The sequence below is a fragment of the Rhineura floridana genome, chromosome 3, assembly GCF_030035675.1.
Source record: "Rhineura floridana isolate rRhiFlo1 chromosome 3, rRhiFlo1.hap2, whole genome shotgun sequence".
NCBI classification, from domain to species: Eukaryota; Metazoa; Chordata; class Lepidosauria; order Squamata; family Rhineuridae; genus Rhineura; species Rhineura floridana.
In genome coordinates, this window is record NC_084482.1 from 61658984 (window position 1) to 61675857 (window position 16874).

General features: G+C 43.5%; 1 protein-coding gene across 3 annotated transcripts in view; it reads right to left on the reverse strand.

The window, feature by feature from the left end:
* Positions 1–16874, reverse strand: part of ACOX1 (acyl-CoA oxidase 1) — a 52230-nt gene that overhangs the window by 11049 nt on the left and 24307 nt on the right. For all 3 annotated transcript variants that reach the window (XM_061616245.1, XM_061616246.1, XM_061616244.1), the window contains exons 4-8: positions 12281–12388; positions 11653–11772; positions 9615–9730; positions 8547–8716; positions 4789–4951 (exon numbers count right to left, since the gene is read on the reverse strand). In XM_061616245.1, coding sequence (XP_061472229.1) covers positions 4789–4951; positions 8547–8716; positions 9615–9730; positions 11653–11772; positions 12281–12388 — 677 coding nt within the window. The remainder of the gene's footprint in view (positions 1–4788; positions 4952–8546; positions 8717–9614; positions 9731–11652; positions 11773–12280; positions 12389–16874) is intronic.

Here is a 16874-nt window from a genome sequence, read left to right on the forward strand (position 1 = left end):
AAACACCCTGCACCTGTGGAACTACGGAACCACTTTGAGGCACCTGAGGATGAGACTGGAGGACAGCCTGCAGAGGAAGAATTACAGGAGACCTCATGGGACAGCTAACAAGAGGCTGAAGCTCAGTCAAGCAGAGGCAATGAAACCATGGGCCATGACAAGAAGAATAGTAGTAGTGGGAGACTTTCTACTGCATGGGACTGAAACCCAAGTATGCTGAGAAGATCCATGGACTTGCCAGGTATGCTGTCTCCCTGATGTGACACAAGGGTTGCCATCACTCAAAGCCCTCTGACAAGTATCCCTTTCTTCTCATCCATATGGAAACAAATGATACTGCCAAGCAGTGCTACAAAGAAATCATGTCAGACTTTGAAACTCTGGGAAGGAAACAGAAAGCATTTGGGGCCCAGATAGTTTTCTCATCCATCCTTCCAGTACTTAGAAGGGGAGTAAAAAGCGAGAGAAAAATACTACAGGTGAATGAGTGGCTGCAAAAGTGGTGCTGACATGAGAGATTTAGATTCTGGGACCACGGGTTACACTTCCTGGAAGATGGACTGCTGGCAAGTGATGGGTTGCACCTCACAAGTACTGGGAATAATGTGTTTGGCCACAACATGAAGAACTTCATCAGGAGGGCTTTAAACTGAATCCTAACAGGGAGGAAGGTATAAACTTGGAGGTAATGATTGATGAAGACTTATGCACAGAAACGGGAATGAAGAGAATGGACTTAATAGGGTCCAATAATAGTCTCAATAAAAATGTAGGAAGGAAGCCAGACCGTAAATCACATGGTCTTCAATGTCTGTTTCCCATACTCAAGGCATTAGCATACAAACAGGACGAACTTGGAGGGTAAATACTACTTGATAGGTCTAACTAGGATACAGCAATTGAAGGATATAACTTGTTCAAAAAGAACAGAAAGAATAGAAAGGAAGGCGGAGTCTTGCTATATGTTAAAAATATATATTCCTGCACAGAAGTATAGGAGGATGAGTTTGGTAGCCCCACCAAGAGTATCTGGATTAAAATTAATGGGGCAAGGAATAAAAGGAACATGGTAGTTGGAGTCTTCTACCAACCATCCAATCAAGGAGAGGATGAAATGTTTGAAAAGCAAAATGCCAATGTTTCGAGGTGGCATGATGTAGCTGTAATGGGGAACTTCAATTACCCTGATATCTGTTGGGAGATAAATTCTGCCAAAGCCAGCACCTGCAATAAATTCCTGACTTGAGCTGAAGATAATTTTCTCCTAGAGAAAGTGGAGAAAGGAACTAGAGGATCAGCTATCCTTGACTTGATTCTAACCAATAGAGATGACTTCGTGGATGAAGTGGCAGTTACGGGAACTCTGGGTGAAAGGTATATTTGAATTCTTTATTTTAGAGGAAGCAAAAGCTGAGTGTAGCCATACCCATACCCTGGACTTCAGGAAAGCCCAGAACAATGGTAAGTAAGATTCCATGACAAGCAACCCTAATGAGAAAAAGAGTCCAAGATATTCTGGACTATCAAGCTAGCTAAATGTGGGTTGGATGGAATGACTATCAGGTGGATCCACAGTTGGCTACATAATGGTACTCAAAGAGTGCCTATCAACAGTTCCTTCTCAAACTGTGGGGAGATAATGAGCGGAGAACCACAGGGCTGGTCCTAGGCCCAGTGCTCTTCAACATTTTTTATTAATGACTTGGATGAGGTGGTGCAGGGATCGCTTAACAAATATGCAGATGATACAAAATTGGGGAGGATAGCTATACTCTAGAGGACGAAAACAAAATTCAAAGTGATCTTGATAGGCTGGAGCATTGGACTGAAAACAACAGAATGAAATTTGACAGGGATAAGGACAAAGCTCTACACCGAGGAAAAAGAAACCAAGTGCACAGCTGTAAGTTGGGGGATACTTGGCTCAGCAATACTGCATGCGAGAAGGATCTTGGAATTATTGTGGATCACAAACTGAATGTGAGCCAACAGGGCAATGTGGCAGCAAAAAAGGAAAATGCTATTTTAGGCTACATTAACAGCAGTATAATTTCCAAATCACATTAAGTACTGGTTCCCTTCTATTCACCATTGGTTAGGCCTCATCTTGAGTACTGTGTCCAGTTCTGGACACCACACTTTAAGAAGGATGCAGACAAACTAGAACAGGTTCAGAGGAGGGCAACAAAGATGATCAGGGGACTGGAAACAAAGCCCTGTGAGAAGGCTGCCACACAGAGGAGGGCCAGGATCTCTTCTCGATCACCCCAGAGTGCAGGACATGGAATAATGGATTCAAGTTACAGGAAGCCAGATTTCGACTGTACATTGGGAAAAACTTCCTTGCTGTTAGAGCAGCACAACAATGGAGCCAATTACCTAGGGAGGTGAGGGGCTCTCCAACACTGGAGACATTCAAGAGGCAACTGAACAGCCACCTGTCGGGTATGCTTTAACTAGGATTCTTGCATTGAGCAGGGGGGTGGACTCGATGGCCTTATAGGCCCCTTCCAACTCTGCTATTCTATGATTTTATGGAAACATTTCCATTAGGGAAATGAGGGAGACCAGAGGAAGCATTGAAAATTGCCTCTCTCCCCTTTCATTGTTGGGAAACAGGGCCGGCAGCAGGCATGGCCCAGGTGGAGCACTGGCCAAGGGCCCACAATCTAACAGGGGCCCACTGTCCCAAGCCAGCCTGACACTACCACCCATGCTGCCACTGCCGCCCTCTACCTCCCCATTAGGAAAAAAGCATCTCCTGCCTGCCCAACACACTGCTTGCTTTCTAGGCTTCTTGATTCTTTACCACCCTCCTTACTGCTCATGGGAGCCGAGTCATTCCCACTGAGTTGGCGCTTCATATCGGAAACCACTAATTTCTCTGTTGTGCGCATGCCTTCTGCCTGCTAAAAGCAGAGCACATATTCCCTCTGTGTGGAGCTGAATTGATTGCTCACTGTGAGGCTACCAATCTTCCTTCCAGCCCTGCTCAGAATGAAGCCCTTTGATCTGCAGCCAGGAGCCAGAGGCTTTGCGCCTTCCTGGAATTTGCATAAGTTGTAAGCATTATGCAAGTAAACAAGCAACGCCACAAAGCTCCTTTTCACAGTAAGCCAAGATGAATTTATAGAAGGGGGGGGAATAAAGCATACCTAACCCAGTGCTGTCCACTCCCCAGTCTTGCTTTTAAATTTGTTCACAAATGACCTGAAGTTAGAAGTGAACACTGAGAAAGGGTGGGATATAAATCAAATAATAAAATAAATAAATAAAAGTTTACTCCTAATGACACTCAGTTGTTCAGGGTGGTTAAAACTAAAAGGGGTCATGAAGAACTCTAAGAGCATTGCTCGAAACTGGGTGAATGAGCATTAAAATGGCAAATCTGCTTCAACGTTATCAAGTGTAAAGTGATGTATGTTTGGACAAAAATCCTAATTTCACCTATACGCTTAACAGTGCATGTCACCCAACCCCTTTTAGAAAATAAATTTAAACCCCATCAGATCCGCCTGCTTGCAGTCAGTGGTGGTGGTGGCGGCGGGTTTTATCCCAAGTCTTTTTTCCTCTCCCCTCCCTGAAGAGAAAAAAAAGTCCAAATGGATCTTTTCCTCTTCTTCCCTTATCCCTTACCCACCCCACTCAAAAACCTAATCTAGAAACTCCGTATTTTCCCAATTCTTGAATGTTGGTATTCCAAATGAGAAGGATTTCAAGAGGCCAATCTAGCTCATCATTGTCTAGGCTGAATGGCAGTGGCTTTCAAGGGTTTCAGACAGAAAATATTCTCAGCCCTACCTGGACTTGCCAGGGATTGAACAAGGGATCTTTTGCATGCTGATATGCACATTTTCTATTTACATCTAAGTTAGGGCTCAAGTTCTGTATCTGACAGTGCAATCCTATATGCATGTCTACTTGGATGGAAGTCCCTATGAATCTATTTATTTATTCAGTTTAGATCACACTCTTCCTCCCAAAGGAGCCCAAAGTGGCAGGTAAGTGTACATAGGATTGCAGGTTGTTATATCTCTAAGTTATATGGTTGAAAAACACCTAAAGTTTGGTTGTTTTTCTTTGACAATAAATGATTGTCACATCGGTCAAAATTTGTGTTAGTTTAAAGGGGAGGAGCCAAGATGGAGGGGTGTGGTTTAAGAAGGAAAGGATGGGGACAAAGGGCCTTCTGGCATCCTATGCCCAAGGGCCCCAAGAAACCTGGAGCCAGCCCTGTTGGGAAACAAAAATAATCAGAAGTGACATTGACTGATTCAGAGTGGCTGGACTGGTTATCAAACATTTTTTAACATGTTAGTGGCTGAATCAAAAGTGAACCAATGAGCTTGAAATAGAACTAGACACAGAACTGTAATTGCTCAATTTGCTGTCCTGAATAGACAAGGTTGCAAACTAATGCCAACTGTGAGCTTATGCCTTTCACCAATTCTCTTATCTGCAGGGGTGTTGGCTGTCTCAGCTGTACATCACTCTGAATACATATACGTATCTTTTCCATTTTCTTTGTGTATCCCACATAGCAGGGTTTTTTTGTGCGGGTGGAGGAGGAGAAGGGTTTTTTCATCCTTTTGGTTTTTCGTTAAAAGTACTTTGAACTGAAGCAAGGACATCCATTTTTGTGTATTCATCTGGGAATGTCTCTCACTCGCCTTCCTTAACTCTCTTCCCTCCTAGGAACCACCCTCACTCTGACGGGTACTGAAGAAAGAGAGTACACTTTGTAGCATTCAGTTGCCCTTCTGCTCATTTTAAGACCAAGAGTACTACCTCTGGCAGCTCACTCAGGTCTCCCTGATTGATGTTCCCAGTGATGCGACGATAGGTATCTTTCATGTAGGCGCCCACAAAGTGGAAGGCATATGCTGTTGCCAGAAGAGGAAAGAGTTTGTACTGCTGAGTCTGATAATCCAAGACCTGAGGCTCTGGCTCCCTGTAGCAGAAAACAAAAAGAAGAGTGAAAAAACCACTACTGTTGCTATGGCTTGGTTTCTTAGAAACCCAGTTTAAGTGTCTGAAGTGCAATAATGTTACATTCCAATGGCAATGTAAAAAAAAAAATCACAGTAAGAGTACATTTACATTTATGAGACCTGTGTTTTTAAAGAAGGAAGTTCATTAATGTTCAACAATTACAAATTATTAACAATACAAACAAGATAGATTATTTATTTATTTATTTCATTTGTATGCCACCCCATAGCCGAAGCTCTCTGGGCAGTTTAGAGGAATTAAAAACATTAAAAACAAATATACAAATGTTAAAACACAAAAAACAATATTTAAAAAATTTAAAAACACATACTAAAATGTCTGGGAGAAGAGGAAAGTCTTGACCTGGTGCTGAAAAAATAACAGTGTTGGCGCCAGGTGCACCTCGTCCAGAAAGTCATTCCATAATTTGGGGGCCACCACTGAGAAGGCGCTCTCCTTTGTTGCCAGACTTCCAGCTTCCCTCAGAGTCAGCACCCAGAGGAGGGCCTTGGAAGCTGAGCATAGTGTACGGGTAGGTTCATGTCGGGAGAGGCGTTCCATCAGCTATTGCGGTCCTAAGCCATGTAAGACTCTATAGGTTAAAACCAGCATCTTGAATTGAGCTCGGAAACATACAGGCAGCCAATGAAAGCAGGCCAGAATCGGTTTTATATGTTCGAATCGTCTGGTTCCTGTTACCAATCTGGCCACTGCATTTTGCACAAGCTGCAGCTTCCGAACCGTCTTCAAAGGTAGCCCCATGTAGAGCACATTGCAGTAATCTAACTTGGAGGTTACCACAGCATGGACAACTGAGGACAGGTTATCCCTGTCCAGATAGGGGCGTAGCTGGGCCACCAACCAAAGTTGGTAGAAGGCACTCTGTGCCACCGAGGGTACCTGAGGCTCAAGTGACAGAAATGGTTCTATGAACCTGCTCCTTCAGGGGGAGTGCAACCCAATCCAGGACAGGTTGGACATCCACCATCAGGTCAGAAGAACCGCCCACTAGCAGCATCTCAGTCTTGTCTGGATTGAGCCTCAGTTTATTAGCCCTCATCGAGTCCATTGTCGCAGCCAGGCACTGGTTCAGCACATTTACAGCCTCACCTGATGAAGATGAAAAGGAGAAATAGAGCTGTGTGTCATCAGTGTACTGATGGCAACACACTCCAAAGCTCTGGATGACTGCACCCAATGGTTTCATGTAGATGTTGAACAGCATGGGGGACAGAACTGACCCCTGCAGAACCCCATACTGGAGAGTCCAGGGTGCAGAGCAATGTTCCCCAAGCACCACCTTCTGGAGCCGACCTGCCAAGTAGGAGTGGAACCACCGCCATGCAGTCCCTCCCACTCCCAAGTCAGCCAGTCTCCCCAGAAGTATACAATGGTCGATGGTATCGAAAGCTGCTGAGATATCAAGGAGAATCAACAGAGTCACACTCTCCCTGTCTCTCTCCCGACAGAGGTCATCATACAGGGTGACCAAGGCTGTTTCTGTGCCAAAATCAGGCCTGAAACCCAACTGAAATGGATCCAGATAATTGGTCTCATCCAAGAGTGTCTAGATAAACTTTTAAGAACAAGAGGGGGGAAAGAAGTTACTACTCTGAAGCACCATACACCCTATTGCTACTCCAGCACAATGTTGCCTCCAACTTTTGGGGGACCTTTGGGGAAGATGCCCTTTGAGCCCCACTTCCTTCTCATTGCTGTTGCTACTGCCTATTCACTTGCCCTGCCCCTCTGGGCCCAGACGGAGACAGAGCAAGGCAAATGCAGGCTGCTTTTCCTCTTTTTTGTTCTTTCCACAGCACGCTTGCATGGAGGGGGCAGGTAAAGAGGCAATGTCAGGGAGGAAGACCAGCAGCAGAACTGGGAGACTCCAGGAATTTGGCAGTGGGCCCCCTACTAGAGTGTGGGCATAGGGAGATGCCAGCCCCCACAACTGCCCTGTCTTGGCAAGAGATCTGATCTAGCAGTGGTAGCTGACAACTATATGAATGGAGTAAGAAGAGAGGCTATGTGCTTCTTGCGGGGGGAGGGGAGTGGGGTAAAGAGAGGAGAGAAAAGCAGCTTGTGTTCTCTTTTTCTGAATTCTAATTGTAGTCATTCCCAGGTCCCATAGACCAAAGCGGATGTTAAGGCTAATTAGGGCAGACCAGCAGCAGCTTCTGGTTTATTCAATTGCACTCAAAAAAACAGAAATTTGTATTATTTCAAAGCCCATACTTTGGGCTTTGTGGCTATGAACCCACAGTTTTACACAAAAAAGTGCTCTGGGCAAGTGGGGGGAGGAGAAGCATTGTATTAATTGTCATGGCATTATCAAAACAGTGCTAGTGTCACGAATCGTTTAATACTAGTTTATTTTCAAAGAGAGCCTCATTGTTTCTCTTGCCTGGCCAGTCCTTAGGAAACCTGAGATTTACCTAGCATCATGTGGCAAAACTCTAACCTAATTAGTCTACAAGGATTTGTGCGTTCCATCTAGGACTGAAACTAGCTTCCAAGATAAATGAGACCTAAACAGCTGCTCAAAACCATCTTATTTTTCCATTTAAAACATTTTGCTTGAAAATTCATGAGAGTTGTCAAGAAAACTGGCATACTTAACTATGAACACTGGTTGATTCTTAAAGTAATACTTTATTTTAGAGGACCAATATAACACTATCCACTTGGTCTATAACTGGTACCTGGTATAGTAACGTTGGAATACACATCTATATTGGTAGCGCTAGTCATGCTTCTAGGGGCTGCTTCTGGTGTCTCCAGTGTGAAGCATGAAGGACAACAAAACCCATACAACTGGTTTGACCATAAACCATAACTGGACACATGACAAAAACATGCAGACAATGGACACAGCTTTTCACCACTTTGGAAGCTATGGACTGTATACTCAGACTAAGCCCTGGACAACTAGCTAAGCCTGTTTCACGAGAGCAAGTTCACACTGCAATGTATCTATGCAGTATCCGGGGGAATTAGAACTTCAAAGTGGAGTAAGTGCAGAGGTGGCTAATTATTAGGACTACAAGCTTTACATCCGATTTCCCAATAAAAGCTTCATGTAGAAGAACAATTTTAACTGATGGAGAGGTGAGTTAAGGACGCACTTTGAAGCTGTTTTCGTTCTAGTCTGTCTCCATAATTGGGAAAAAATAATAAAAGATGGCAAACAATAAATGGCACTTAGGCTGACCTTATAAATTTTTATTAGCACTTTCTTCAGTATCTCTACTTATACTGAGGTTTTGGTAACATGCATGTAAATTTTAATCAGTTGATGAAGTGGTTTAAAGGTGGAGAATTAAATATACTAAATATTTTTGAAATGCTGACAGCAGTCGCAAACACCATGAGGCTAAGCAGAAAGGATATATGGGTTGGGGAAGATATGTGGGTAAGAACATTAGGTGCCACAAGACTCTACCAGCTAAGAAGAGCTCAAAGCTCAGTGGATGCTAAGGGTTGCAGACTATCCACAACCCTGTGGCATCTGTCAAGAGTTTCATCCTCACTCATCCAGTAGCCATACTTCTTACCCTGGCTTCAGTTCCGACTGGTGTCTCACTGCGCTATAGCGGATGGCAATTGTACAAGCTCTGGCTAAAGAACGCGCAGCATCCCCAACAATAATTGATCGGATGAATACCATGGTCCCATATGTCAGCTTGGCATTGAGAGGTTTCACATACGTGCCGTCGGGTTCAACCTAGCAGAAGTACACAAATTTGAAGGGTTTGTTCACTCAAGTATTGCTTTTTAGAGTTTTACAAGGCTACACTTTGCTTTGCCACAGGGCACACACAAAATATACGTCTTGGCAGATAATCAGTTGTTAGAACTGCTTTCAAAGACCCTGTCATTCTATACTTAGTTTAGAATATCTGCCTTATTTAAAACAAAACTGTTGGGGATATTGTGTCAATAGATCTTCATAATCAACACTTCTGATCACTTCCTGTCTAGTACGTGCTGTGAAACCAGTGACATCATCACCCTGGTAGCCAAAAGGCCATATTACCCAAGTAATTAAATTTAGATTAGCTATAAAAACATGATCATAACGCTATTTTACAAAACAGGTCTACTGAAAACAATGAAGGAGAAGGCCGGCTACCAAGTATATGTTGTTATCATTTATTTTGCAGGAAGAGAGGTAGGTGGAGCTGTAAAGTACAGATTAAAAAACAGTGTGTCCATTTAGTTAATGGCTTCATTTTATAGGGATTGGAAGATCAAGGAGATACTGTTAGCGTTACCAATACTAGATCATTTATGAGTGCAGTTGCCTTACATAATCACAGTGCACCGAATTTTGACACACTCCAGAAAAAGGTTCCAAAAAACTGACCAAGAAAGGCAAATAAGTATGTAGCATCTTAGAACTCCCTAGCAAGACATATTGTAGGACTTATCTTAAATGGAGACTCAATTGCTCTGTCTATAAGACCAATTTACGAAGGTTTCCTTTTGAGCATAAAGTAGTCAGCTACCTCTTGAGAACAAATACTTCTACATCTAGCCAGAGTAAGCTTAGTAAGGTTGTCTGAAATAGCTGGCAATTATATAATTCAATAGAAAATACTGGAAAGAACACAACAATTTACCTTGGCATGTTTCATTAGCATGTTTTCCCGAGGAATGCGGAAGTTGTCCATTTTTAAGTAACCATTATCCATTTCATCATAACCAAATTTTGGTCCAATGTCACCAACAGTAATACCTAGCAAGCCAGTTATAGTGGTAGGAGAAGAAGATGACATAAGAGTTTTTAATGCAAAGCTAAAATGAGGCTTATTGTACCCTTCCTCCACACTATTAACCAGCTACAAGCGTCAACATGGATGTCACAACTCTAAACTGTTTGGATCAGGATCCTATGGATTCTTTCCCTTGTGCATGAAGGTCTGGAGTTCATGCCATTACCAAATCCAAAAGGACCTGCATCTTTCACATCACATTATAGCATGTGCTGACAATGAATAGACGGATGTTTCCTAGGGATTTTCAGTCTTACTAGGAATTATGTTAAGGTAATCTTGACTAATGAACAGATTATGGATAGAGAATTCCTGCTCTCTTCATCTATGAGAAATGCTTTATCTACTTATAGGCTACAAATGAGTTGGACCATGAGGCTTCATATTTGTCTTGTTTGTTTAAGTGAACAAGAATGAAAGCAGGGGCAACATGTTTCAGAGAAAGTTGAGCTTTCAACTTAGCATTTACCACCACACAGACTTAGAACAAAAGAGCATGGAGTACATGCTTGAAGTGCTTCTGAAAGTGTATGGGGATCTTCCCAATATTCACTCCCAATTCCCTGCATTGTTCCTTGACAGCACTCTGGGACTGGGTGGGAGGAGGAAAGAGAGAGAACCGTAGAACCTCACACAACCACCTGCTCCCATCTGTGGTACATGCCCTGGTCTCCTCTCGCCTAGACTACTGTAATGCACTCTACATGGGGTTACCCTTGAAAACGGTCCGGAAGCTGCAACTGGTACAGAATACGGCGGCTCGCCTGATTAAAGGCAGCCGCCGGCGAGATCACATCACTCCAGTGCTGAAGGAGTTGCACTGGTTACCGGTTGTTTTCCGGGCCCAATTCAAGGTGTTGGTTCTGACCATTAAAACCCTATATGGTTTCGGCCCAGTCTATCTGAAGGAGCGCCTCCAACATCATCAGGGATGCCGATCAACAAGAACAGCCTCAACAGGCCTTCTCTCTATCCCACCAGTTAAAACAGCTAGACTGGTGAGAACTAGGGAGAGGGCTTTTTCAATTGTGGCCTCCACTTTGTGGAATTCCCTCCCAAATGATCTCCGCCATGCCCCTTCTATGATGAGCTTCCGCCGGGCCTTGAAGACCTGGTTCTTCAGGCAGGCTTTTGGGGTGGGTTAGGTTTTATTATTATTGTTGTTCAAATTTTTATGTTTTTATTTTGTACATCGCCCAGAGTGGCTGGACAGCCAGCCAGATGGGCGACTAATAAATTTAATAAATAAATAAAAAATAAACACAGTCCTCTATCATCTCCTCCTTTTAGAAGAAGCCACACGACAACACTATGACAGCCCTAAGAACTTATTTGGAATAATTCCTTCCTCAGGATATACATTTTTTCTCTACGAAGTCCCACTTCTATAGTAAGGTCATAGGTTGACTTAAGCTAACCTTATGTCTGCATTAGGGTGGCTAAGCTTTTTCAGGCCAAGGGCCAAAACGACTCATGGTCAATGTTCCAGGGGCCACATGTCAAAGTATGCATGGCAAGAACTGCTCAAGTCTGCCTTCCAGAAGGCTTTCTCCATCTCCTATTCTACACTATCTTAAATCATTTGTCATTTATTAGCTTTAATTTTTTAAAATGTAGAAAGGAGAAATGTGGGGGATCTTGTGAGCACAGAAAACCTCTTGGTATCAAAGCATCACAGCAGAGACCTGTAGGAGCAGTCAGTAATTTTTAAAACATTTTTTAAAAACGGCAGTCTTGGGGGCATTGAGGGCACCCCAGAAAAAAACTTTAGGGGCTGGATATGGCTCACAGGCCATGAGTTAGCAACCCCTGATTTACAGTGTACTACACATCAATATAATTACTAACTGGCATCAACCGACTCCCCCAGACAGCAGACCCATACCTGGCAATGGCTCATGAGTTCCCAACTGGCGTATAGGCACAATGAAAGCATGTAAGCCATGGCATTTGCCCTGAGTGTAAAGCTGAGCCAAAACGATGGCATGGTTTGATGTCTTACCCACTGTAAGGAGGGGAAAAAAACAATTAGAAGCTTCACAATACAATTTAAATTGCTAAATGCGTCCAAAACGGTTGATAGTCAGGCCTAGAAGTGGTACTCAGTATTAAATTGGACAAGACTTAAGAAGAAAAAAGTAGAAAAAGTTCTGCCCCAATAATGGAAAATTGAAGGTGTATCTGAGCATACTACAGTGAGTTTCCCAAAAACATAAAGAAAAACAAATCAGGCCTTTCCAAGGTTAACAGCATGAGAGAACAAGCAGCATTGCTGAAACGAAAGCATTTATGGTGTTTGGTAGTTAATTTCAGACTGGTGGTTTTACAACCTGGCTCTAAAACTGAATCAATAACTTTTCTACAAAGGTTTTTTTGTCTAATAAAGTATATGATATATACAGCGAGAGCTGTATTTTTAAGATGTTAATTGATTTCAATGTCTTGAAAATATTTCCAGATTCCATGAGAAGAAATTTCCTTCTTTAGCTTAAAAGTTTAAATAATTCACTTACATCCACCTGGCCACCATTTAATAGAAGTCACAGTCGGACTGTTTAGGATAAATTCCTGGGTAGCAGGATCATAGGTAGCTGTAGTTTCCAGTCCTCGGAGATGAGTTCCTGCAGACAGGTAGCACATCTTATTTCAACAGTCATGAGTTTAAGCAGAAACATACAGAACAAGAGATTTTTCAGTGAACTCCAGTGGCAATGCAAACATAGCTAATGGAAATGTATATTTATACAACAGGAAATAGAAGACATGTTATAAATAAAGGACATAGAAATAGTGTCAATGCAAACATAGCTAATGCAGAACTCCAGTGGCAAAGGAAACATAGCTAATGCAAATGTATATTTATACAACAGAAAATACAAGGCATGTTACAAATAAACTGCATGTCTGAAAAACTGGATGCATGCAATTCGTCTTTTGATCAGACTATTAATACAAGATTGTAAATCAGGCCATTGCACTTTTAGGCACCTCCATCCTGGAAACATACTGGTTTTACAGCCAGGAGGCATTCACTGTCTACAGCTTCTATTTCCTTGCCTATTTGTTACTAAAGCATATATGCATATATACAGAATGGAAATCATAATTACCTGACAAGATTAATTAGAAAGAGAACCACGGTCATTGTGAATTCTGCTCCCAGGAGCTATTTTCACATTCATGTGATGAGGCTATTTGCATAAATGCAGATACTGGGGGAGATCCAACATGACATTAGCTCAAGAAGTGGGAGAGTCGTCATTGTTGCACTAGGTTTCATCATTGTACCTGTGACAGCACCACTGTACCGGTAATCTTCAACAGATCATCATTATCTGTGCAATTTCTACATGTACAGCAGTGGTAGAGTTTGCGCTAGCGGTTGTATAACATTTTTGATCAGCATGTCAATCCACTGGATATAGCTGTTGAGCTATACTAAGAGCAAAGGTCCTGCTAGTGTAATGTCTGTTCTATTGGCAGGTTTACACAATTGGATATCACCCATTGTGTTGCATGCGAGTCTTCACAGTCAAGTTGAAATGTTCAATAATTTCTTCATCCATCCTTTTCATCCCCTGATCTTCATTTTGCTTTTTCCCTCCACAGCTCATCTTCTTAGCTGTTGTTTGACACACACAATTTTCAAACTGAGTAATGAAGCCTAACAGATACTGCATTTGCCCTCCACATCTCAAGAAATGAGCTCAAGAAATAAGCTTCTGCGCTTTTCTTTGCATATGTCAAAATAGCAATTAAACTTCCACTGCAGGTCCAAGGTGATCCCAACTGGATTATTTTTAGGACAGTAACATTTCTTTGCATAGATGGACTGTGCTCTTTGTTATGTGCTAGATTTAGACTTGGGTTCAGTTCTGCATTTGGCAAGTCTCACAACCATCCTCTATTTTCCCCTCTTATAAAAAGGAAAGAGAAACCTGCCTCAAGAGGATTTTAGGTAGATAAATGTTTCCATCTTTGTGCCTTTGAGAGGGGGGAAAGGCTAGTGGTCCTAGCCTTTGCTCATGTGTCCCAGCACACCTAATAGCTTACTAACAATCTATTTAGTATAGGCTTGCAGGCAGACACTCACTGGGATTTTCTGCCAAGTATTATCTCAAAGCCTATCCATACACACAGATATTGATGTGTTCTAATCTTTTTAGTCTGTTGCTATTTTAATTGTTTTTAAAATGTTTTAATTACTTGTTTTTAACTGTTTTGTTGATAATTTTAATGTTTTTTGTAAACTGTTTAGATTTTTTTTTTTACAATCAAGTGGTATATAAATTTTTGTTCTAAAAAAAGTGAGTGAGCAGTGTAAATTTGGGCCACTGATGTTCCACAGCTTAATATAGCTGCATAACAAAATGTGAACCGCTGGGTATTATTGCCAATCAGTTCAACCCCTAATTATTTGCCTTCTAATTTAATGAAATGGAGAAATAGTCTGTTTGCCTACAGAATTTAATTTTCTGAATACAAGTTTCTAGACCTCCCACCTCTTCTAGCCTCAAAGGCCTTCTCTGCAACAACCCCATCCCTTGCCACAGCCAAGCCTGTAGCAGCTGTGCAATGTTCCTCCCTGCAGTCATAGCTGCTGCCAGAAGCAACATAGCCTCAGTCCACTGCCTAGGGAGGGTAATGGGGGGAAATACTGTTCTTGGAGCTGTTAAACCACAGGCCAACTGCCCTTGCAAAAGCTGAGAGAGGGGCACTCCTCATCTGTGTGAAGAAGTGGGCCAACTGGGGCTGCTCAGAAGCAGAACCTTGACATAAACACCCCCATATGATCTAACTAGTATCTGTCAGGCCCAGGGTGAGACTCAGGAACCAGACCAGAGGTTGTAAGTAATTCGTGTTTTATTAGGGTAATGTCCAAGCAAAGACTGCGTCTTCTCATGAAGCAATACAGGGATACAGGTCCTGCGGCATTGGGAGAAAGTTGACAGAGCAAGGGGCTGCTTCCCGCCTGTTCTTTAAGAAGGGGCCAAACGGGCGCGCAACCTTTCGCTCCTCCTTAACTGCCCCTCAGGTACTCCCCGCCTTCCCCCCCTTCTCTCCTGCCTTTTCAGCTGTCTGCGTGTGCGCGGTGAGGGGGGAAGCATCACCCCCTCCTCTTCTGAAGTTTCCGATTCCACTATGGGGGATAGGGAAGGAGCTGATGGTAAACTGCCTGGTAAACTGTCTCGCTGCTTTTCTGCTGTGGGCAGCCCTCCCTCTTGCTCTGAGCTGCGGAGAAGGGGGGGCGTGGGAATGTCCAGGGAGGATTCTGAAACTCCAGAGCTCTCAGGCTCCCCGTTGCTAGGCGACCCTATCACTGGCATTTCCTCTGTTTCGTCTTCACTCCAAAGGGGGGAAGTTCCTCCCCCTTCCCTCTGCCATCCATCTGAATCCTCTTCTCCCAACTCCCCGGGACCCCTGGGACCCCAGCTCTGCCTCTCGACACCATCCCCCCTCCCAAGCTGTGCCCCCCTCCCCCTGTCTGGCTTGGGGCGGTGGGGAAAACGTTGATGGAAAAGTTTCACCAAATCTGGAGCGTGCACATCAGCTGCATCTTCCTATGATCTGTCAGCCACTCCATAGCCTTTCCAGTGAATCAAGTACTGCAGCTTGTGGCGTCTGATCCTGGAATCTAGGATTTCTTCAACTTCAAACTCAAGCTGCTCATTTATCAGGAGTGGAGCTCCGGGAGGCTCCTCCGGCCGCAACTCACTGGGAGGGGCAGCTTTCGTTAAGAGGGATCGATGAAACACAGGATGTATTTTAAACGTGTCAGGTAGCTTCAGTCGGTACGCCACGGGATTAATTTGAGTTTCTATTTTGAAAGGACCCACCCTCTTGTCTTGTAATTTTCTACATTTGCCCGGCATCTGGAGGAAGCGGGTGGACAGCCATACCTGGTCTCCCGGTTGAAGGGGGGGGCCCTCCTTCCTGTGCAGGTCAGCAACTCGCTTGTACTCCGTTTTGGCTTCGTTTAACGGCTGTTTCAGTGTCTGTTGTGCCGCTTGCAATTCTTTAAGGAAGTTCTCAGCTGCCGGTACCAGCATTCCTTCTGAGCTGCTTGGAAAGACTTTAGGATGGAATCCATAATTAGCGAAGAACGGGGTTTGTTGAATGCTGGAGTGCAGAGAATTGTTGTAGGCGAACTCTGCAAAATGCAAATATGATACCCAGTCAGTCTGTTGGTAGGACACATAACTTCGTAAATTTCTTTCCAAAATGGCGTTCAAGCGTTCCGTCTGCCCATCTGTCTGGGGGTGATGGGTGGAGGAGAGTTTTAATTCCGTCTGCAACTGTTTCCACATTGCTCTCCAAAATTTGGCTGTGAACTGAGTTCCTCGGTCTGAGACTACGCTGTTTGGCAATCCATGCAGCCGGTAGACTTCTTTAATGAATAACTTGGCCGTTTCTTTAGCCTCTAAGGCCCCTGCACAAGGAAGAAAATGCGCCATTTTGGTAAGTAGATCTACCACTACTAAGATGGCTGTCATTCCTTGGGACTTGGGTAGATCAGTTATAAAATCCATGGAGAGGTCCTTCCAGGGTTCATGTGGGACAGGTAATGGTTGTAAAAGTCCTGCTGGTTTTCCTGTTTGTGTTTTTGTCCGCAGACAGACAGAGCAGGACTTTACATAGCTTTCAATATCCCGACGCATTTTAGGCCACCAGAAGTCCTTGGCCACGTTCTGAATGGTCTTGTAAATTCCAAAGTGTCCCGCTGTGATAGAATCATGGCACTGGCGTAGGATTCTGAGCCTTAATTCCCCTTCTGGCACATATCTAGCTGTTTTGAACCATAATAGTCCATTTCTCCAGTGAAAGGTTACTTCTGAGTCTTGACCTTGTCCCGTCTCCTGCCGATATTTTAGCATGTCTGCATCTTCTTGTTGTGCCTTTTTGAGTTCCTCTTCCCATGAAGGCTGACAGGATCCCAACATTAATTTCTCTGGTGGGATCACGTACTGAGGCTGGTCCTCGGGTTCACTTTCTTTGTATTGTGGCTGTCTGGATAAGGCATCCGCTCTCTGGTTTTTGGCTTGGGCATGGTAAGTAATCTTGAAGTTAAACCTAGTGAAGAACTGGGACCATCTTATCTGTCTCTGG